The 22,093-nt window shown below is 40.8% G+C and overlaps 3 protein-coding genes across 8 annotated transcripts in view; 1 reads left to right on the plus strand and 2 right to left on the minus strand.

Moving 5' to 3' along the window:
- Positions 1 to 1,871: 1,871 nt before the first annotated feature.
- On the minus strand, positions 1,872 to 5,501 carry aqp8b (aquaporin 8b). Its single transcript, XM_031814480.1, has 5 exons — positions 5,083 to 5,501; positions 4,202 to 4,328; positions 3,694 to 3,908; positions 2,343 to 2,477; positions 1,872 to 2,056 (listed from the first exon to the last, which is right to left on the minus strand). Exons 1-5 carry the CDS (start codon positions 5,340 to 5,342, stop codon positions 2,014 to 2,016), a joined length of 780 nt encoding a protein of 259 aa, XP_031670340.1. The 5' UTR covers positions 5,343 to 5,501; the 3' UTR covers positions 1,872 to 2,013.
- A 137-nt stretch (positions 5,502 to 5,638) lies between these two features.
- LOC109882833 (aquaporin-8-like) lies at positions 5,639 to 13,796 on the minus strand. Its single transcript, XM_020474928.2, has 5 exons — positions 13,456 to 13,796; positions 12,769 to 12,895; positions 9,175 to 9,389; positions 7,785 to 7,919; positions 5,639 to 7,083 (listed from the first exon to the last, which is right to left on the minus strand). Exons 1-5 carry the CDS (start codon positions 13,746 to 13,748, stop codon positions 7,041 to 7,043), a joined length of 813 nt encoding a protein of 270 aa, XP_020330517.2. The 5' UTR covers positions 13,749 to 13,796; the 3' UTR covers positions 5,639 to 7,040.
- Positions 13,797 to 20,037: 6,241 nt separating this feature from the next.
- The window catches only part of arhgap17b (Rho GTPase activating protein 17b), a 64,635-nt gene continuing 62,579 nt past the window's right edge, over positions 20,038 to 22,093 (plus strand). For 3 of the 6 annotated variants that reach the window (XM_031813836.1, XM_031813837.1, XM_031813835.1), the window contains exon 1: positions 20,040 to 20,444. In XM_031813836.1, coding sequence (XP_031669696.1) covers positions 20,392 to 20,444 — 53 coding nt within the window. In that variant the 5' untranslated portion in view covers positions 20,040 to 20,391. Of the gene's footprint in view, positions 20,445 to 22,093 lie in introns of all 6 variants that reach the window. The other 3 variants (XM_031813833.1, XM_031813834.1, XM_031813832.1) reach the window with 2 other exon arrangements.

Consider the following 22,093-nt stretch of genomic DNA (forward strand, 5'->3'; position numbering starts at 1 on the left):
AACCCATCTTATCCCCTTCATCTACATTGATTGAAGACATCAATAAGGGATCATATCTTTCACCTGGATTCACCTGGTCAGTCTATGTCATGGAAATAGCAGTGTCTTAAATATTTTGTACACTAAGTGTATGTTAAAAATACATGGTTGACAATAGCTTGTCACTTTGTTTATAAAAAGCTTTTAATCTCAAATAGTCACAGGAAAATAGTGTCCCCAAAATATACTGGGAAAACAAAAAAGGTGAAAATATAACAATAATGGTGACAATATATTCAACAACAATGGTGATAATATAACAGTAATGGTGATAATATAACAGTAATGGTGATAATATAACAACAACAATGGTGATAATATAACAATTATGGTGATAATATATTCAACAACAATGGTGATAATATAGCAATAATGATGATATAATAACAACAATGGTGATAATATAACAATAATGGTGATAATATACAGTACCAGTAAAACGTTTAGACACACCTACTCATTTAAGAATTTCTCTTTATTTGTACTATTTTCTACATTGTATAATAATAGTGAAGACATCAAAACTATGAAATAACACATATGGAATCATGTAGTAACCAAAAACGTGTTAAACAAATCAAAATATATTTGAGATTTTTCAAAGTAGCCACCGTTTGCCTTGATGACAGCTTTGCACACTCTTGGCATTCTCTAAACCAGCTTCATGAGGTAGTCACCTGGAATGCATTTCAATTAACAGGTGTGTCTTGTTAAACATTCATTTGTGGAATTTCTTTCCTTCTTAATGCGTTTGAGCCAATCAGTTGTGTTGTGACATGATAGGGTTGGTATACAGAAGACAGCCCTATTTGGTAAAAGACCAAGTCCATATTATGGCAAGAACAGCTCAAATAAGCAAAGAGAAAGGACCGTCTATCATTACTTTAAGACATGAAGGTCAGTCAATCCGTAAATTTAAACTGTGAAAGTTTCTTCAAGTGCAGGATGAAAAAACCATCAAGCGCTAAGATGAAACTGGCTCTCATGAGGACCGCTACAGGAAAGGAAGACCCAGAGTTACCTCTGCTGCAGAGGATGAATTCATTAGAGTTACCAGCCTCAGATTGCAGCCCAAATAAATGCTTCACAGAGTTCAAGTAACAGACACATCTCAACATCAACTGTTCAGAGGAGACAGTGTGAATCAGGCCTTCATGGTAAAATTTCTGTAAAGAAACCACTACTAATGGACACCAATAATAATAAGAAACTTTCATGGGCCAAGAAATATGAGCAATGGACATAAGACCGGTTGAAATCTGTCCTTTGGTCTGATGAGTCCAAATGTGAGATTTTTGGTTCCAACTGCTATGTCTTTGTGAGACACAGAGTAGGTGAATGAATGATCTCTGCATGTGTGGCTGCCACCGTAAATCACGTAGGAGGTTTGATGGTGTGGGGGTGCTTTGCTGGTGACACTGTCGATGATTTATTTAGATTTCAAGGCACACTTAACCAGCATACCTACCACAGCATTCTGCAGTTATTCACCATCCCATCTGGTTTGTGCTTAGTGGGACTATCATTTGTTTTTCAACAGGACCAAGAAGGAGAGTGATGGAGTGCTGCATCAGATGACCTGGCATCCACAGTCCTCCGACCTCAACCCAATTGAGATGGTTTGGGAAGAGTTGGACCGCAGAGTGAAGGAAAAACAGCCAACAAGTGCTCAGCATATGTGGGAAAAGCATTCCAGGTGAAGCTGGTTGGGAGAATACCAAGAGTGTGGAAAGGGTGGCTATTTTGAAGAATCTAAAATCTAAAATATATTTTGATTTGTTTAACACTTTTTTGGCTATGACATGATTCCATATGTGTTATTTCATAGTTTAGATGTCTTCAATATTATTCTACAAAGTAGAAAATAGTAAAAATAAAGACAAACCCTTGAATGAGTAGGTGTGTCCAAACTTTTGACTGGTACTGTATGTAACAACAATGGTAATCTCAGACCTGTCAACTCGATATGTGGTATTACTTCATGAGAATACGTGTCTTCCGGTCTCCAAGCAGTAGTCTGAAAAAAACAGATAGCATAAGAGGTTCTGAAGATGATGCTTTATTGTGACATTATAAATCTTCATTCAGTATGCTCGCATTCACATCAGTAATAATAAGACTACACATTGAGGAACATGAGAAAACACATACAGTGAAATGGTGTCCGTGCATCGTCCTGTACAATCTCAAACACATTCTTACAGTATAGCTGCTGAACCAGACTATTCTGTCTGGGACGTAGCCTCATAGAATTATACATTAGAAGTAATTTAGTAGGATCTCTGTGTGTAGTCTATCCTCACCTAACCAGTGCAGCAGCCACCAGTCCACCAGTGATGGGTCCTACCCAGTAAACCCAGTGGTAGGTCCAGTAGTCGGCCACTATAGCAGGACCCAGGGCTCTGGCCGGGTTCAGACAGGTTCCAGACACATCTCCACTGAAGAAATAATAACGACAAAGAGTTTCAGAACTATGATAGTATTAAACATGATTATCTCCAGGTATGCAACAGAATCATGTCCATCAAAACAACCATGTGCTGTATCTCTACCCATGATGCTATGAAACTAAATGTTGAGATAAGTATTTCATGTTTTGCCATGATCATGGTGTCGTGTGGGAACAGTAAATACGTTACTTAGAAATGCCCAGAAGGTCCTAATTGCAATGTAATGAGCGTGTTATCTGAACTACCTATCTAAGATGTTTATCTAATCTTTATGTCACAATAATGCACATTTTAGCAATGGCTGTTCCATATCTTCAGTTGTGGATGTAATCGTTGATGACAACTCTACTTGAACGTTTGTTTATCTTCCATTATTTCTTGGTTCATTATTAGTTAACATTTCATAAATCAGTATATCATTTGTTTAAACAATGTATAATAATGTTATATCCATGTAAATCATTTATAACAAACTCTATTTAATAGGTAACAAATGATATAATAGTGGTTTATAAATAGTTCATAAACAAACCTTCAAACAAACTTTCCCCAAACCTTATCTATCCAGGCTAATTATTAAGAGAACAAAGTCTTTTTGGAGAATTACTTGTACCAGGCCCAGGAAAACCTCTAGGCCCTAGTAACCCTATAGCAAGAACTGACCAGGTCAAGTAGCCAGGAAAACCTCGAGGCCCTAATAACCCTATAGCAAGAACTGACCAGGTCAAGTAGCCAGGAAAACCTCGAGGCCCTAATAACCCTATAGCAAGAACTGACCAGGTCAAGTAGCCAGGAAAAACCTTGAGGCCCTAATAACCCTATAGCAGGAACTGACCAGGTCAAGTAGCCAGGAAAACCTCGAGGCCCTAATAACCCTATAGCAAGAACTGACCAGGTCAAGTAGCCAGGAAAAACCTTGAGGCCCTAATAACCCTATAGCAGGAACTGACCAGGTCAAGTAGCCAGGAAAAACCTTGAGGCCCTAATAACCCTATAGCAGGAACTGACCAGGTCAAGTAGCCAGGAAAACCTTGAGGCCCTAATAACCCTATAGCAAGAACTGACCAGGTCAAGTAGCCAGGAAAACCTCGAGGCCCTAATAACCCTATAGCAGGAACTGACCAGGTAAAGTAGCCAGGAAAGATGTTGGGCCTAGTTACAGTACAAGTGATACATTCCACTCTTGGCCCTCTCAGTATCTCACCCAGCCAGGATGTTGATGATGACAGTACAGCCCACCATGAAGGGAACCATGGGGCTGCTACTCTTGGCGTTGACCGCCCCCAGCAGCACCACCATGGTGACCAGGCAGGTCATGGCTATCTCTCCAAACAGAGCCCCCCACAGCTGATCTTGTGATTGCAGCAGGGCAAACGCTGCCCCCTGGGCCTTGGAGTAGTTCTCTGTTGTGGTCATCAGCTGAGGAACAATGGATTCAGGTTCATTTACTGGCAGTGATGTCATTATACTACTACAAAACCCAATGCATTGTCTGACGAGCTAAACTGGGGTCATGACAGTTGTCTGCATATCTAATCACTGTAGTTGTGAATATTCATTTTATAGTTTTGATTTGATTTGATTCAATCCAACTGATATTTTTTTTCTGCATTTCAAATCATTTCAAGGTGCAAGACAAAATTCTACCTCCACAGATACTGTTAGTCATAGATGTGCATTGAATGACCACTGATATCAGGTTTAACCCTCACCTTTGACATGGAAGCACCTAGCACACCCCCTATGAGCTGACTGACGAGGTAGGGCCCCACCATATTCAGCTTCATGCCTCCACACAGGTAGATAGCAATGGTAAACGGTGGGTTAAAATGGGAGCCGCTGTGGAGGTCAGAGAGAAATAGGAGAATGGTCAGATAGCCCAGGAGTGTTGGGTTTTACACAGTATATTTCACAGTTTAACATTACTCACTTTCACACTTGTACCTTTTGTATCAGTTCAAGGAGATTGGCTTTAGATATTGATTAGACATTGTTAATATGTTCACTCAATTATTAGGTATAACAATATGAATGGGGTCACAGTTGCTTTATAAACTTGGGATATGTATGTGTCAGGTGCATCTGTGAGATCATAACACATTACACCATAATGGCCACTGTTTATAAGTTGAATGGCACTCACTGGAATGAGAATAGTTTTACAACCTTAGGTCTGTTACCTTTATCTGTGAAAGACTGTTTTTGAACTCTGCACATGACGAAGAAACACATAATCACCACAAAAAGAATAAGGGACTTATGGGTTTCCACTCCGTGTGTGTTCAGTATTTTGACCCCAAAATTGTAGCAATATAGAATGTTGTAGCAATATAGAACATTCCAAATATAATGGAATAATGGGCCATATGCATTACACTCAAATGCCTTCATTCCACTCATATTAAAGCACACAACATACTGTTCATGCAAAATATAAATGCTCTATTGAAAACAAATGACTAACGTTAATCTCAAAAGGAGACCAAAGTACAACACTGTAATGATGTAATAGGAGACATTTTACAGACACTTATCCAAAACAGCACAGTACAGTGAGACAGTTTATCAACACACTGTATATAAACACACAGACCTGATCTCTGCCATGCAAGCCACCATGACTGCCACAGCCAGACCATGGACCAGAGCTGGCTGCAGCCTCCCTGCTGCCTCCACGTTCTCTATGACCGACACACAGCCGATGAACACAAAGAACATGGTCCCCACCAGCTCAGCCAGACACGGCTGGACCAGGCGCTCAAACTTGTTGGGAGGCTGGACCGGTGCTTTCTTAGAGTCTGATGCCATCAGGGATGTCCCAATGTCACCCAGTTCCATTGTCCCTTCTGTCATAGTGGAAAGTAGTTTGGAGAGATAGAGTGAGAATAGAGGAGAGAGAGAATGGAGGAGTTTGGAGGGAAAATAGATGAGAGAGAGGAGTCTTTGTATATAGAGATACAGTGCAGCACTGGCGATAATGTCCGCAGGTGTGTGTCCAAATATCTACCTGCGTTGCTAATCACTTGAACTTTGGTAAGTTCAAAGAACGAAAGGGCAAGATAGAGAGTGGAGAGAGAGAAAGAGAGCGAGAGAGAGAGCATAAAATTGAATTGCTCCATTGACCAACGATGGACTCTTTGACACTGATATCCATGTTATGATTAATCCAAGTCAGTTTACTCTAGTGAACACAGTACAACAGACAACCAGTTTACAGTTTTAAAGTATAGTAATTGTCCAGCAGACAGATATTTTGTTGGCACTGATTTGAAAACAACATTTTCAGGGTAGAGCATATGTCAATATGACTATGATATGTTTTTACTATTTAAATCAACTAAATGTTTTGTTAGTTTGTTAATACAGCAGCCTACTACTAGACATAATGTTCTAGATTTCCAGGCCAAACAAACAAGTTTAATCTTGGTTAACCTGCTTGTATTAATCATGCATAGATCATTGATGTTAGCCAGTCCCAGCTAGATAAGATAAAGCATTAAAACTAGACAGTTTGACGAAGTCTCTGCACCTGTGCAAAGTCTGTTCCTGTTATTCTCTGAAGGGAGTAAAAGACAACCCAGTGAAACATGAAACTGGCTTTTTACACTTTGTAATATCTTATTATGTGTCCTAAATGGTAGACACATCCATCAGCAAATAACAGGTGATAAATACATTGACATTGTAAATGTGTAGAATGTGGCAAAATCAGACTGTTACTGTGCATACAGGCATCATGTACAGTATGTACTTATTCTTGAGGGGGCACTAATGGAATTCATGAATTCATTTAATAATTCATTTGTATTAATTGCATATGAAAGAAACAGTATCTTCTATATTTCCAACATACAAATCAATAAATGGACATGACGACAACTCCTCTGCTGTACACATTTATACTTCATTTCTTGAATCTTCACTGCAACATTTTTTAAACATTCACATACCACTGTCTCAAATGAGTGTCTGCCATAGAAATATAATTACTAGAAGAGAGGTCCCCGTTCAAGTCAATGAGTCCTATGGGCTATGGCCTTTCTAGTAATTATATTTCTATGGCTGAGACTTTCAGTCAAGATAGCAATTACAGTGTCAAATTCAATATTATCTAATGTGGCTAGTTTTTGGATGTCTGTGTGCAGATAATCAGTGAAAAGGCATGACGCATATGGAAGGTTGTATCACAGGACAGTGAGAGTCAGACCAATGCAAGGCTGTAGTTCACCACATAACCAAAAGGTGGCGGTATAAAACACAGACTGGGCCAGAAGTCACTTCTACTATGTCAAAAGGGATCAATCATAGAAAGAAATATACAATGCAATATTTAATGCACAAAAATTAGTTTATACAAATGGCATTGAATAAAATAGATTGCATTTATGGACAATAGATAATCTATATATACCAGCATAGAATAAAGTTACATTGGTAAGATTATTTTAAACTAAGAGACATGGAAATAGTAACACGAAAATACTGTTAGAATTTATGTGGATTTTGGAAATTGACTTTTTTATGGACTTGAACTGGAAACCTACATCTGTATCATATCAAGAGAACTCTGGTTTTCTCATCCCCAAGCAGTAATCTGAAAATAGAAAAAACACACCATCAAAATAGTACAGAATTGTTGAATGTAACATCACTCGACAAGTTGTTGCTTCCACACATTGTTTCTTTAGTTATTTTTAACATAAATGTAAATAATTCCCCAAAATATGTCTCTACAACACAAGACTTTAACAAGGGAAATCAAGATAAAAAGGTGTTAAATCCACACATTGTTAAAACTAGGTTAATGACTCTCCCAAACTTAAGAATTGTATAAAAGCACCCATTGTAGGAGTAACTTTCCATCACATAGCTAGCCATTGATTTTAGAGGGACAGTTCATGTTTATCAAGTTGAGAACAAACAGCCCTGTCTAACAGCCATGTTACGATACAGTGCTTTATCGCACAAGACAACACATCCCGATATGGAGGTGGTAGATTCTCTTGCTGATTTGCAATAATTTATGGGCAGACAAGGCTTCTAACCCCACACTTGCAGCTAGTGGAGGCAACTTCCATTCAATAGTAAATATATTCCATTCTAATCTATGGAGCTCCAGTTGAGTCATTATTTTAGTATTAATGGTCATTTCAAGGACAAAGATTAAGGTTGCTTTCCCAACCAAAGTGTTTCAATAGTAGCTTGGGCTCCAGTCTGTTTCTGTTTAAAACCAAACAGGACAATGATGTAAACAGCCAGGTATCCAGGCCCCAGAAGATCAGAGCTGTACAGTACCGTATGAAGCTGGCGGTTAGCAGGGCTCCAGACATGGGTCCCACCCAGTAGATCCAGTGATAGCTCCAGTAGTCGGCCACCACGGCCGGGCCAAAGGCACGAGCTGGGTTCATACATGCCCCAGACACTGCTCCCCTGTAGAGGACGTGATATAAAAGCGATGCATGAATGAATGATAGAGCATGTGGTGTCTTACGGTACACAGTAAGGAGTGTATTGTGGTGTACATTGTGTTTTATTGGTAGTGTACAGGTATTTATCTCAGTAGTAGTTAACTATACTGTACAAAGGTAGGCCATTACATCAAACATCAAGACAAAGGAGATGATTGTGGACAACAGAAAAAAGAGGACCGAGCACGCCCCCATTCTCATCGACGGGGCTGCAGTGGAGCAGGTTGAGAGCTTCAAGTTCCTTGGTGTCCACTTCACCAACAAACTAACATTGTCCAAGCACACCAAGACAGTCGTGAAGAGGTCACAACAAAACCTATTCCCCCTTAGGAGACTGAAAAGATTTGTCATGGGTCCTTAGATCCTCAAAAGGTTCTACAGCTGCACCATCGAGAGCATCCTGACTTGTTGCATCACTGCCTGGTATGGCAACTGATCGGCCTCCGGCACTACAGAGGGTAGTGCGAACATCCCAGTGCATCACTGGGACCAAGCTTCCTGCCATCCAGGACCTCTATACCAGGCGGTGTCAGAGGAAGGCCCTAAAAATGGTCAAAGACTCCAGCCACCCTAGTCATCTAGTCATAGACTGTTCTCTCTGCTACCACACGGCTTGTGCGCTCTTGTTCTTGTTCCAAGAGGCTTCTAAACAGCTTTACCCTCAAGCCATAAGACTCCTAAACATCTAGTTAAATGGCTACCCAGACTATTTGCAGTGCCCCCCCCCTCTTTACACCACTGCTATTCTCTGTTGTCATCTATGCATAGTCACTTTAATAACTCTACCTACATGTACATACTACCTCAAATTCCCCGGCACACTGACTCTGTATCAGTACCCCCCTGTATATAGTCTCGCTATTGTTATTTTACTGCTGCTCTTTAATTGCTTGTTACTTTTATCTCTTATTCTTATGATTTTTTAAAAACTTCATTGTTGGTTAGGGGCTCGTAAGTAAGCATTTCACTGTAAGGTGTAAGGTGTAAGGTTCACTGGTGTTTTCGGCGGATGTGACTAATAACATTTGATTTGATTTGTTTGTATCTGAAAAGTTGTTCTGCAGAATGTACAGTACAGTCTTTCTCCAGGCTAATTTCTCAAACCTTTCCAGCCCTCCTCCCATCCTATCCCTTACCCACACACCTTACATCAATCCACTCCACGACCACCCCACCCACCGCTCTTACACCACACCTTCTAACCCATGGGTCCTCACCCAGCCAGGATGTCTGCGGTCACGGTCAGCCCGATGCAGAGAGGTGCCAACAGGCTGCGCGTGCGTCCATTCACGGCCCCCATACACACCACCATCGTCAGGAACAGAGTCATGATCACCTCTGCCACCGTGGCTGGTACTATCTGGGTGTCGGCCTGCACTGTGTCGAATGCTGCCCCTGAAACTTTGCCATAGTTCATGGATGGGGAAATCACCTGGAGAAGGAGATATTACTGATATGAATATAGGATATGTAGGGAGAAAAGTATAGGTCCAGATACAGAAGAACATTATTTAACATTTGCTTATCGACTGCTACTTTCCACTGGTCATATTCTACATCTGTTCAGAGTTTGTCTTTTCAAGTGTGATAAAAAATAATATACAGTACGAGACAACATTTTGGACACACCTACTCATTCAAGGGTTTGTCTTTATTTGTACTATTTTCTACGTTGTAAAATAATAGTGAAGACAATCAAACTATGAAATAACACATGGTATTGTGTACTAATAAAAAAAGTGTTAAACAAATCAAAATACATTTGATATTTTATCTTCTTCTAAGTAGCCACCCTTTGCCTTGATGACAGCTATGCACACTCTTGGCATTCTCTCAAACAGCTTCACCTGGAATGCTTTTCCAACAGTCTTGAAGGAGTTCCCACATATGCTGAGCACTTGCTGGCTGCTTTTCCTTCACTCAGCGGTCCAACTCATCCCAAACCATCTCAATTGGGTTGAGGTCGTGTGATTGTGGAGGCCAGGTCATCTGATGCAGCACTCCATCACTCTCCTTCTTGGTCAAATAGCCCTTACACAGCCTGGAGGTGTGTTGAGTCATTGTCCTGTTGAAAAACAAATGATAGTCCCACTAAGCGCAAACCACCAGAAAAGTGGCCCCACACCATCACACCTCCTCCTCCATGCTTCACAGTGGGTACCACACATGCAGGTCATCCGTTCACCTACTCTGCGTCTCACAAGGACACAGCGGTTGGAACCAAAAATCTCAAATTTGGACTCATCAGACCAAAGGACAGATTTCCACCAGTCTAATGTCCATTGCTTGTGTTTCTTGGTCCAAGCAAGTCTCTTCTTCTTATAAGTGTCCTTTAGTAGTGGTTTCTTTGCAGCAATTTGACCATGAAGGCCTGATTCACCCCATTTCCTCTGAACAGTTGATGTGGAGATGTGTTACTTGAACTCTGTGAAGCATTTATTTGGGCTGAAATCTGAGGCTGGTAACTCTAATGAACTTATCCTCTGCAGCAGAGTTAACACTGGGTCTTCCTTTCCTGTAGCGGTCCTCATGGGAGCCAGTTTCATCTAAGCCCTCAATGGTTTTTGCGACAGCACTTGAAGAAACTGTTAAAGTTCTTGAACTGTTTTGGATTGACTGACCTTCATGTCTTAAAGTAATGATGGATTGTCATTTCTCTTTGCTTATTTGAGCTGTTCTTGCCATAATATCAACTTGGTACTTACCAAATAGGGATATCTTCTGTATACCAACCCTATCATGTCACAACAGAACTGATTGGCTCAAACGCATTAAGAAGGAAAGGAATTCCACAAGTTAACTTTAAACAAGGCACACAAGTTACCTGAAATGCATTCCAGGTGACTACCTCATGAAGCTGGTTGAGAGAATCCCTAGTTTTCAAAGCTGTCATCAAGGCAAAGGGTGGCTACTTTGAAAAATATAAAATGTTAAATATATTTTGATTTGAACATATACACTACCGTTCAAAAGTTTTGGGTCAAAAAAGAAAGAAAATCACATTTTTTGTCCATTAAAACAACATCAAATTGATCAGAAATACAGTGTAGACATTGTTCATGTTGTCAATGACTACTGTAGCTGGAAACGGCAGATTTTTTATGGAATATCTACAGTACATAGGTGTGCAGAGGCCCATTATCAGCAACCATCACTCCTGTGTTCCAATGACACGTTGTGTTAGCTAATTCAAGTTTATAATTTTAAAAGGCTAATTGATCATTAGAAAAACCTTTTGCAATTATGTTAGCACAGCTGAAAACTGTTGTTCTGATTAAAAAGCAATAAAACTGGCCTTCTTTAGACTAGTTGAGTATCTTGAGCATCAGCATTTGTGGGTTCGATTACAGGCTCAAAATGGCCAAAAACAAAGCATTTTCGTCTGAAACTCGTCAGTCTATTCTTGTTCTGAGAAATGAAGGCTCTTCCAGGTGAGAAATTGCCAAGAAACTGAAGATCTCGCACAACACTGTGTTATCCCTTCAAAGAACAGCACAAACTGGCTCTAACCTGAATAGAAAGAGGAGTGTGAGGCTCCAGTGCACAAAGGAGCAAGAGGACAAGTACATTAGAGTATCTAGTTTGAGAAACAGATTCCTCGCAAGTCTTCAATTGGCAGCTTCATTAAATAGTACCTGCAAAACACCAGTCTCAACGTCAACAGTGAAGAGGCAACTCCAGGATGTTGGCCTTCTAGGCAGAGTTGCAAAGAAAAAGACATATCTCAGACTGGCCAATAAAAATAAAATATTAAGATGGGCAAAAGAACACAGACACTGGACAGAGGAACTCTGCCTGGAAGGCCAGCATCCTGGAGTCACCTCTTCACTGTTGATGTTGAGACTGGTTATTTAATGAAGCTGCCAGTTGAGGACTTGTGAGGCGTCTGAAAATATTTTTGGGAACCATAGTAAAGCATCCTCAGTACCTCCCTGAAACCTAAAAATTTACATTCCCAGAACAAATGAAATTAAATCTAATTGTATTTGTCACATGCACCGAATACAACAGATGTAGATCGTACAGTGAAATGCTAACTTACAAGCCCTTAACCAACAAAGCAGTTTAAAAAAACGTATGTTCTCAGAACGTTTAAAAAACATACAATTTTACCGTTCAGGAAACATATGGCTTCGTTCCCAGAACCAATGGGAAACTAAAAACCTATGTTCCCACAACTTCCAAGGAACGAAAAGTGCTTGCAGGGTAATGGCCAATGAGCTCTTGACTTTACAAGGTGGTGAAACACAGACTCAACTAATCTTGTTCAGCTCCAAGGACACTGTACTGTACATGTAAATGACTGCCAATAGAGTAGAGTGGGTGACTGCCTGGTCACTCAACCCTCATGGACGTCAATTGCTTTATCGTTTTACTGTCCTGATAGCAGCCAAGAGAAGAGCAGGGTAGGTGTTGAAAGAGATTATTGTCATGATCCATATCTGAAGTGTTGACAGGATGAGGATGATCATACTGTTAGGATAAGTGCAGATTGTACAAGTGTTGAGTATTATGGGACGATCAAACCTCTGAAAGTGTGAAAGATCTAGCTGAAATTTTCCTGATGTTTACATAGTCTTTAGTGACAGTAGGCCTACCCATTTGGTGCCAGGTAGTTACCAAATGCTGTATATTGAATTCTTGAATGTTCGTACTAGAAAGTACATATTGTTACCAAATAATTAAGTTAAATATATGTACATGTCTTCAATGTCAATAAATAAGAACAATTATAATTAAAATCCTATTAAATACCAAGTTAGTACTAGTAGAAGTGCAACCCACCTTTTAGTTGGCTACAGAGTACCCACCTTGGCTAGTCCTGCCCCTATCATCCCTCCACACATCTGAGCCAGTATGTAGGGGACCAGCAGTATGATGTTGAGACCCCCGATCAGAAACACAGACACAGACACTGCTGGGTTGAAGTGGCCCCCACTGCAGAGAGAGACATGGAACAATTGAATTACCCTAATACATTTTAATTAAGTTATTTTATTTTAAACAGTTCACAATAGTTTTTTATATGAGGCACATCCTTTAGAAAACAAAACAAACTCTTTTAAATATAGAGGCAAGTAGCAACAATAAAACCATATTAAGAAAAAATGCTAATGTAGATTGCCTCATCAAAATGATGAAGTGTGATTTTAAAATCCTGTTGTGCATTTTAATGATCTATTGTAGGCTACTTTGAAAGCACAGTCATAAAACTTCAAGTCAATGCTGATCAACAGATCCATTACAAGTCTTCATTTTTGCAATGCTTTTATACAATCTGTTATGCATCAACATGCTGCATGTTGAAAGCCTAGGAACAGACTCTTCTGTTGCTCTGCTAACATTTGAAAACCTGAGCATCAACTTCCCAGCCTAGTCCCAAAACCTATACCATGTCATGGCCAGAAAAGTTGTCTATACAGCACAAACAGATCTAGGACCAGGTTATCACCTTCCAGCCTCTCACCTCCCACCCCCAGAGGGGCCCCCAGCCTTACCTGATCTCCCCCAGCACGGCGATAACGATGCCCAGGGCCAGGCCGTGTGCCAGGGCCGGCTGCAGCCTTCCGGTGCCCTCTGTGTTCTCGATCACAGACAGACACCCCACAAAGATAAACAGAGATGAACCCAGCAGCTCTGCCAGACAGGGCTGGATATAACGTTGGAACGCATCCCTGAACGGCTCGGTACTGCTGTTTCCATCTGTGGCTGGATCTGGACCTTTCCCCTCTGGCTGGATCACATTGATGTCCAGGTCCCAGAGCTCGGTCTTAGACTCATAGAGAGCCATGGTGTTGGGTTAGACTGTGTAAGACTGGAAACAGCCCATGGGTCGTTAGTGCTCTTAAGTCTAGAGGTTACGCAAGAGTGCTGATAAGGAATAAGAAGGGAGGAGGAGGGGTGAGGTGGATGAGGAGGAGGGAGGTGGAGGAATGGGAGGAGGTGGAGGACCGAAGACCAGGAGGGAAGTGGAGGTGAGGGGCGGAGGTGGGGTGAAGATAGCGGAGGGGGAAGTTGATAAGTAATTTTCTTGGAATGGTCCAGATAGCTAGGCAGAAAAATGCTACCAGATCATCAAACAATGAGACAAAATGCAAGAAATGTTCAGATGTTGTTCGCTTAAGTAATTACCGTTAAATGCAATACTTTTGGTTTAACTTCAAACATACTTGTCAGGACTTTGTATGGATAAAGAAATGCAATTAATCAATCAAAATGATTTCCCCATGACTGTTATTATGAATAGTATTATGAATACTAGTTGTGAAATTAATAGCTTACATTTCAATATACATTATGCAGTTAGAATACAGGGACAGAAACCCTGCTTCTGCAGATAGAGCTATTGCCTAAAATACAATAGAAGTACAGCATAGAGGCTCTGTGTCACGTCTTAAATGTATGTAGTTCTGTCCTTGTGCTGTTCTTGTCTATTCATGTTCTGTATTATGTCATGTTTCATGTTTTGTGTGGACCCCAGGAAGTGTAGCTGCTGCTATCGCAACAGCTAATGGGGATCCTAGTAAAATACCAAAATGATGAGTGTGTTATAGAACATATGGACAAGCGGCCTCATTATATGACTGTCTATATAAGTTGTCATTCTACATAACTACTGAATTACCATCAATCCACTTGTATATCAGTGTAGGCTGCTGAGGGGAGGACGGCTCATAATAATGGTTGGAACGGCGCAAATGGAATGGCATCAAACACATGGAAACCATGTGTTCAATGTGTTTCATACAATTCCACTTATTCCACTCCATCCATTACCACGAGCCCATCCTCCCCTGTTAAGGTACCACCAACCTCCTGTGTTGTATATGTAATGTGACTGAAACATATCTACATAATAATCAGAATAACATATTACGATAACAATCTTTTACATATACAGTGCCTTGCAAAAGCATTCATCCCCCTTGGCGTTTTTCGTATTTTGTTGTTAAAAATCTATTTTTATTTGGATTTCATGTAATGGACATACACAAAACAGTTCAAATTGGTGAAGTGAAATGAAAATGAGACAGAAATGTAGCTTTTTGGCCATCAAGGAAAATGCTATGTCTGGGTAAGGTGTGTATAAGGGAGGCAGAGTGAAATAAATAGTCGCATTTTAATTCAGTTCCACAAATGACATACATGAAAAATCAATGTGCCAAAATAACACGGAAACAATAATAAAGTATAGCGCCAGACAAAACACCATCTAACAATTAACAATTACACACAAAGACAAGTAGGGGAACAGAGGACTAAATACATTCAGTATGATTAGGGAATGAAAACCAGGTGTGTAAGGAACAAGACAAAACAAACGTAAAGATGAAAAATGGAGCGGCAGTGGCTAGAAAGCCGGTGACGTCGATCGCCGACGCTGCCCGAACAAGGAGAGGAGCCGACTTCGGTGGAAGTCGTGACAGTCTGGCACAAACCCAACACCTCGCATCACCCCAAGAACACCATCCCCACAGTGAAGCATGGTGGTGGCAGCATCATGCTGTGGGATGTTTTTCATTGGCAGAGACTGGGAAACTGGTCTGAAATGAATGAATGATGGATGGTACTAAATACAGGGAAATTCTTGAGGAAAACCTGTTTCAGTCTTCCAGAGATTTGAGACTGGGATGGAGGTTCACCTTCCAGCAGGCCAATGACACTAAGCATACTGCTAAAGCAACACTCAAGTGGTTTACAGGGAAAGTTTTAAATGTCTTGGAAAGGCCTAGTCAAAGTCCAGACCTCAATCCAATTGAGAATCTGTGGTATGACTTAAACATTGCTGTACACCAGTGGAACCCATCTAACTTGAAGGAGCTGGAGCAGGTTTGCCTTGAAGAATGGGCAAACATCCCAGTGGCTAGATATGCCAAGCCTCTAGAGACATACCCCAAGAGACTTGCAGCTGTAATTGCTGCAAAAGGTGACTCTACAAAGTATTGACTTGTTTCACAAGTAAAAATATTATACATCTTCAAAGTGATAGTTGTTGTGTAAATCAAATGATACAAACCCCCCAAAAATCTATTTTAATTCCAGGTTGTAAGGCAACAAAATAATAAAAATGCCAAGAGGGGTGAATACTTTCATAAGCCACTATACTTTAAGGTTATAGGTTTCATATAGAGCTATGAGTTTTCCTGACCACCTTATGTATAAATAGAATCTGGAGGTTTTCCTGGTCATGTCACCGGGTTAGGAAAAACTCCTGGCCCTGTTCATATGCCATCAAATAATGTTCAAGGTCAGAAAATATAAACCTCTAAATTATACCACCACATACCATAAATTATAATATTATGCCTTAATAAAATAAAGGTCAGGTGAGAAACATAATTTTCTGGGAAACAGCAAGGACCAAAACAATGGATGTAGTGTTGGCTCAATGTTAAATGGTCTAATCATTTGACATTGATATTAAGCTCATAACTTGTTGATCTTTCCTGATACTTGTTTGTCTTTCCGTCTTGGTGGGGGAGTTATAGTGTATTGAATGTAATGACGAAATATGTTATCTTAGGCACAAATATTTCACTTCCTAGAAGGGAGAATTTCACGTGATAGGATGAACGTTTTCCACCAAACATCAAGAATGTGACTTGAGTCTGAGGAGTCTTTTCATTCCTGAAGTATATTTTGTCCTCCAATAAGACTGTAAGAATGGAAACAGCTTTAATTTAAAAAAAATAGCATTTAATTTAAAGTCACATTATTCAAACAAATTTCTATGAAACTGTGGGCACGTCTTCAAAGATCCATTTCAACAACTCAAAAAACAAAGGTATGTAAACAAATATCATTATGTAACATCGCTGAACTTTCCCTTTTAAAATAAACCATCCCATTGAAGGAAGACATTCAATTACAAATAAGTAAATACCTTCAAACTCTTCACTTTTGGAACCAGAGTTGAATTTTCTGATTCATACTTAAATTACCAGTTTCATTGATTTATCTGACAGTTAATCTTTAATAAAGTTGACAGGTAAGTTGATTGATAAAAATGTGGTTGTCATAGCTTTACCTGAGCAGCACCTGTGGAGTGTGCCTCTTGTATAGTAACAGTACTTATCGACTACTATAAGGCTGAAGAGCCCCACCACTTGGACATGACCCCTGCTCAGAAACACCACGAGCCTGTCTGACAGGGGAACGTTGATAGTTAAACTGGCACTTTGGGCTCCATTGGAAATGAATAGTCTAGCTCTGTTATTATGGCGTAATTGAGCGAATGAAAACCCATATCCAAACAGTAAAAGAAGAGTGATGTTTTGTATTTCTCTGGACATTTCTAGGTATTTTTTGCCAATCTGAAGTAGACAGACGGTTGCCTAGAAGACCAAGAAGCCAACTGTACCACTAGCTGTCCTTCAACACCACCAGAGGGTGACGCTCTGTTCTGTAGTCTTAGACTAGAGCTTTTAGTAGGCTATACCCTCTTTATTAGAGCCAAGTACCACATCATATTTCCGAGTTTGTCTTATGTGCGAACCACCCTCTTCATTGACTGAACTGTTCATTGTTTTTATGCATCAACCTAAACTACTGTTTCTGTTTTCTAGATGGGTTTTTATCAGCCAAGTAGGCCCAGGCTTACACATCAAATGACCATCTAATTATAGAGCTGAGGCAAAAACAGCAATCATGTGTCAGACTAAACCAGACAATTACACATCTGATTTTGTTCAAACAATCTTGAAAGGGAATGCAAATCAAATAGATGATGGACTGTCAGTGGATTATCCGTGCTAGCTGTTTCAATCTGTAGGTTGTTTCACTAGATAAGGTTGTGGATGAGATACGCCACACGCCCACACCACATCATGAAGAGAGGAGTGGGGGGAGGACCACATAGGGTCAGGATGAGATACGCCACACGCCCACACCACATCATGAAGAGAGGAGTGGGGGGAGGACCACATAGGGTCAGTTATAATAAATACCTTGAATGTCAGAATGGACCTGAACTCAGTGACCACGACCACAGTGGCAGATTACCGACAACTAACAGAATTTAAGTCAATTTAATAAGTCAATTAAAGTATTTAATAGATCATGTAATACAAATGTAAGTGTTAAAAGATGTTGGTATATCAATAGAATGATGGCTGTTACCATTAGTTAAGGACCCTGGGACTAAACATCTCCCTCTGCAACTGGATCCTGGACTTCCTGAAGGGCCGCACCCAGGTGGTAATGGTAGGCAACAACACGTCTGCCACGCTGATCCTCAACACTGGGGCCACTCAGGGCTGTGTACTTAGTTCCCTCCTGTACTCCCTGTTCACCCACGACAGTGTGGCCAAACACGACTCCCACACCATCATTAAGTTTGCTGACAACACAACAGTGGTAGGCCTGATCACCGACAACGATGAGACAGCCTATAGGGAGGAAGTCAGAGACCTGGTAGTGTGGTGCCAGGACAACAACCTATCCCTCATTGTGAGCAAGACAAAGGCGCTGATCGTGGACTATAGGAAAAGGCGGGCCGAACAGGCCCCCATTAACATCAACGGGGCCGATGTGGAGCGGGTCGAGAGTTTCAAGTTCCTTGGTGTCCATATTACCAACAAACTATCATAGTCCAAACACACCAAGACAGTCGTTAAGAGGGCACAACATCTTTCCCCCTCAGGAGACTGAAAAGATTTGGCATGGGTCCCCAGATCCCCAAAACGTTCTACAGCTGCACCATCAAGAGCATCCTGGCCAGTTGCATCACCGCCTGGTATGGCAATTGCTCGGCATCTGACTGTAAGGCGCTACATAGGGTAGTGCGTACGGCCCAGTACATCACTGGTGCCAAGCAAATGTAAAAAGGAAAAAGAAGGAGGAAAACAAGACATTTAGAAAGATCAGAGCGAGCAATGAGAGTCCGGAATATAAATAGTTGGTGTGAATAGACAGTATGGACAGTATATGAATAGAAAAGGTGTGTGCAGCAGTAGTTATATAGGATGAGCCTTGACTAGAATACAGAATATATATATATATATATATAAAAGGGCAAAAGAGTATGTAAACATTATTAAAGTGACCAGTGTTCAATGACTCTATGAGTATAGGGCAGCTCTAAGGTGTAGGGTTGAGTACCTGGTGGTGGCTGGCTAGTGACAGTGTCCTAAGGGGCTACGTCCCCCACAATGTGAAAATACATGATTCATATCATTTTATGTCTATAGCAATGCTTTTAAAATACACATGTATGCATATGGGCATGCTATGTTTCTTGTCAAAGTCAATGAAGACATATGCACATTGAACACTCATTCTGTGAGAAGGCCTGTTATGCATGTCATGCAAATAGCCACAAGGGAGCAGCAGAACACTGGAAATGACCGCAGACATTGAAGGCTCCAGGTATTACCCCCCAAGCATAGATCTAGTATCAGCTCACCATACCTACCTCAATCCATACAACTGATGAATGACAGGGTGGCAATTTCCTTTGATTCCATCCATGGCCATATGAAACACCTCATGAAGTTCACATCAAGAGATCTGTTAGACTTATACATACATACTATTAACAGTAATTAAAGTTCAGTCACCATGTGGCATTCATATCACTGAACTGTAATAATACATTTGTTGTAACATAACATTTTATATTATAAGAACATTGTAATAACATATTGTATGGCCATAGTGCTCTTGATTTAATGACTGGAGAGTATGATTTTGTAAGCCTGACTTCCTAGTCACTGATTAGAAACATTGTTTACATCATGTTGAGCACATCCCTGGGTGGACATAATGGCATTACCAATTTCAAAAAGCAAAAATGTCCATAGAGAAATAGTTTCACTGACCTCTACTGTAGCTAAGGTATTGTAAAGCCTATTGTGTGCTGCTGTTGAATCACATAGGTGGATAAGCCCTTTTAACCCTATAGTAAACCGCGTGACAGTTAGAAAGCCGTTAATGCATCTCAAACCATTCGCTTTACACATTGTTTTGTCCGTTTTTTTCGTACTCATAATTGTCCATTATAAGTGTGTCACTTCGACAGGGTTGTTTTACCAAGGTATCACATGTCACTCACTAGCGGGCCATGCAGGCTAGCCTACAGTAGGGAAGTGAATTGCACTTCCTCCTTTTACACACCACTGTTCAGCACAGCATTTGGGTTATAGGAGTAGCCTACAAAGTGAAAATGGAAAGAGCGAAAACTGAACGGGGCTGTGTCCTGTAATTGCCTATTCACTTTGTAAGAGGAAAAAACATTGCGGGGAATGACAATCGATTCTTATTAGAACGCTCCAACAACACCTATTCAGCGACGAGCAGCAGAGTCAACGTAACGTTTTCAGAAATACAATGGCAGCGACCTAGATCAACTTCTGGACTTGCTTTCTAAAAGGATCATAGAGGGGGCCTTGCAACTTTTTGAAACTTGTTGGATACGGTGGAGCAAGGACGCAAACATGAAGAAACAGTTTAATCGCATGAAACAGCTCGCCAACCAAACAGTTGGAAGGTAGGCAAAGTATTTTGGATAAATACAAGTGTAGCCTACTATTATTTAGTGGGCTCCGGCGGCATTTTCTTTTGCAGTGTTGCAGTCATTGCTGTCATTTATTTTGTCAGTAATGTTGCATTGTTGTTAGGCTACATTGTAGTTACATTGTAACTTTGTAGTTACAGTGTAGCCGCTGAGACAGGTTGGCAGTTGTAATTGTGATGGCATGACCAAACTGTCACTAACCGTGTTATGATACATATCTCTCTATCACAAATCGTTCTCCTGACCATAGCCAGCCTCTGTGAGTTTTATCTCATCTCAGTGGGCTGTGTCAGAAGTGTTGGGCCACATATGAGTGCTCAAAAATGGATTGATACCAATTAAATGTGATAATATAAGAAAGATATGCCTAACATAATAACTTTTACAATGAATAACTTTTATAATGAATACATGAACGTGTAATTAAAAAGCTTATAGTCACAACCTGATGTGGATATGATGTCGGAATAGTTTGCCTGACAAATGTTAACTTCTAAATGGTAGGCTACATGCGTCCTATATGGATTGATTTGTTAGGCCTACACGTGGTGTGGGAAGAAAGTAAACATGGTGGTCTAACTAGTGGTCTAACCAAATGCTGGTCTAACCATGATGTAATTAGTGTATTGTGGACAACCCCGCCCTGTGCAATTGGGTTCTGGACTTCCTGACGGGCCGCCCCCCAGGTGGTAAAGGTAGGAAACAACATCTCCATTTCGCTGAACCTCAACACTGGGGCCCCACAAGGGTGCGTGCTCAGCCCTCTCCTGTACTCGCTGTTCACCAATGACTGTGTGGCCATGCACGCCTACAACTCAATCATCAAGTTTGCAGACGACACAACAGGAGTGGGATTGATTAGCCGCAACAGCGCCTCTTCAACCTCAGGAGGCTAAAGACATGTGGCTTGTCACCTAAACCCTCACACACTTTTACAGATGCACAATTGAGAGCATCCTGTCGGGCTGTATCACCGCCTGGTACAGCAACTGCACCGCCCACAACCGCAAGGCTCTCCAGAAGGTGGTGTGGTCTGCACAACGCTCCACCAGGGGCGAACTACCTGTTCTCCAGGACACATACAGCACCTGATGTCACAGGAAGGCCAAAAAGATCATTAAAGACAACAACCACCCGAGCCAGTGCCTGTTCACCCCGCTACCATCCAGAAGGCGAGGTCAGTACAGGTACATCAAAGCTGGGACCGAGAGACTGAAAAACAGCTTCTATCTCAAGACCATCAGATTGTTAAACAGCCATCACTAACTGCCTACATACAGATTTGAAATCAGTGGCCACTTTAATAAATGGATCACTAGTCACTTTAATAATGCCACTTTAATAATGTTTACTTATCTTGCATTACTCATCTCAAATGTATATACTGTATGTTATACCATCTATTGTATCTTGTCTATGCGGCTCTGTCATTGTTCATCCAAATATTAAAATGTACATATTCTTATTCCATTCCTTTACTGGGATTTGTGTGTATTGGGTAGTTGTTGTGGAATTGTTAGATATTACTGCACTGTCGGAACTAGAAGCACAAGCATTTCGCTACACTCATTAACATCTGCTAACCATGTGTATGTGATCAATACATTTTGATTTGATTTGTA

This window comes from Oncorhynchus kisutch, unplaced genomic scaffold (genome assembly GCF_002021735.2).
Source record: "Oncorhynchus kisutch isolate 150728-3 unplaced genomic scaffold, Okis_V2 Okis06b-Okis10b_hom, whole genome shotgun sequence".
Taxonomy (NCBI): domain Eukaryota; kingdom Metazoa; phylum Chordata; class Actinopteri; order Salmoniformes; family Salmonidae; genus Oncorhynchus; species Oncorhynchus kisutch.

Coding starts and splice junctions, on each gene's coding strand:
- aqp8b (XM_031814480.1), bottom strand. CDS start 5,342: ATGACAGAAGGGACAATGGAACTGGGTGACATTGGGACATCCCTGATG. Junction 4,329..5,082: donor GCTTGCATGGCAGAGATCAG/GTCTGTGTGTTT, acceptor TGACCTCCACAG/CGGCTCCCATTTTAACCCAC. Junction 3,909..4,201: donor TAGGTGCTTCCATGTCAAAG/GTGAGGGTTAAA, acceptor ATTGTTCCTCAG/CTGATGACCACAACAGAGAA.
- LOC109882833 (XM_020474928.2), bottom strand. CDS start 13,748: ATGGCTCTCTATGAGTCTAAGACCGAGCTCTGGGACCTGGACATCAAT. Junction 12,896..13,455: donor GCCGTGCTGGGGGAGATCAG/GTAAGGCTGGGG, acceptor CTCTCTCTGCAG/TGGGGGCCACTTCAACCCAG. Junction 7,084..7,784: donor CTAACCGCCAGCTTCATACG/GTACTGTACAGC, acceptor TTCTATTTTCAG/ATTACTGCTTGGGGATGAGA.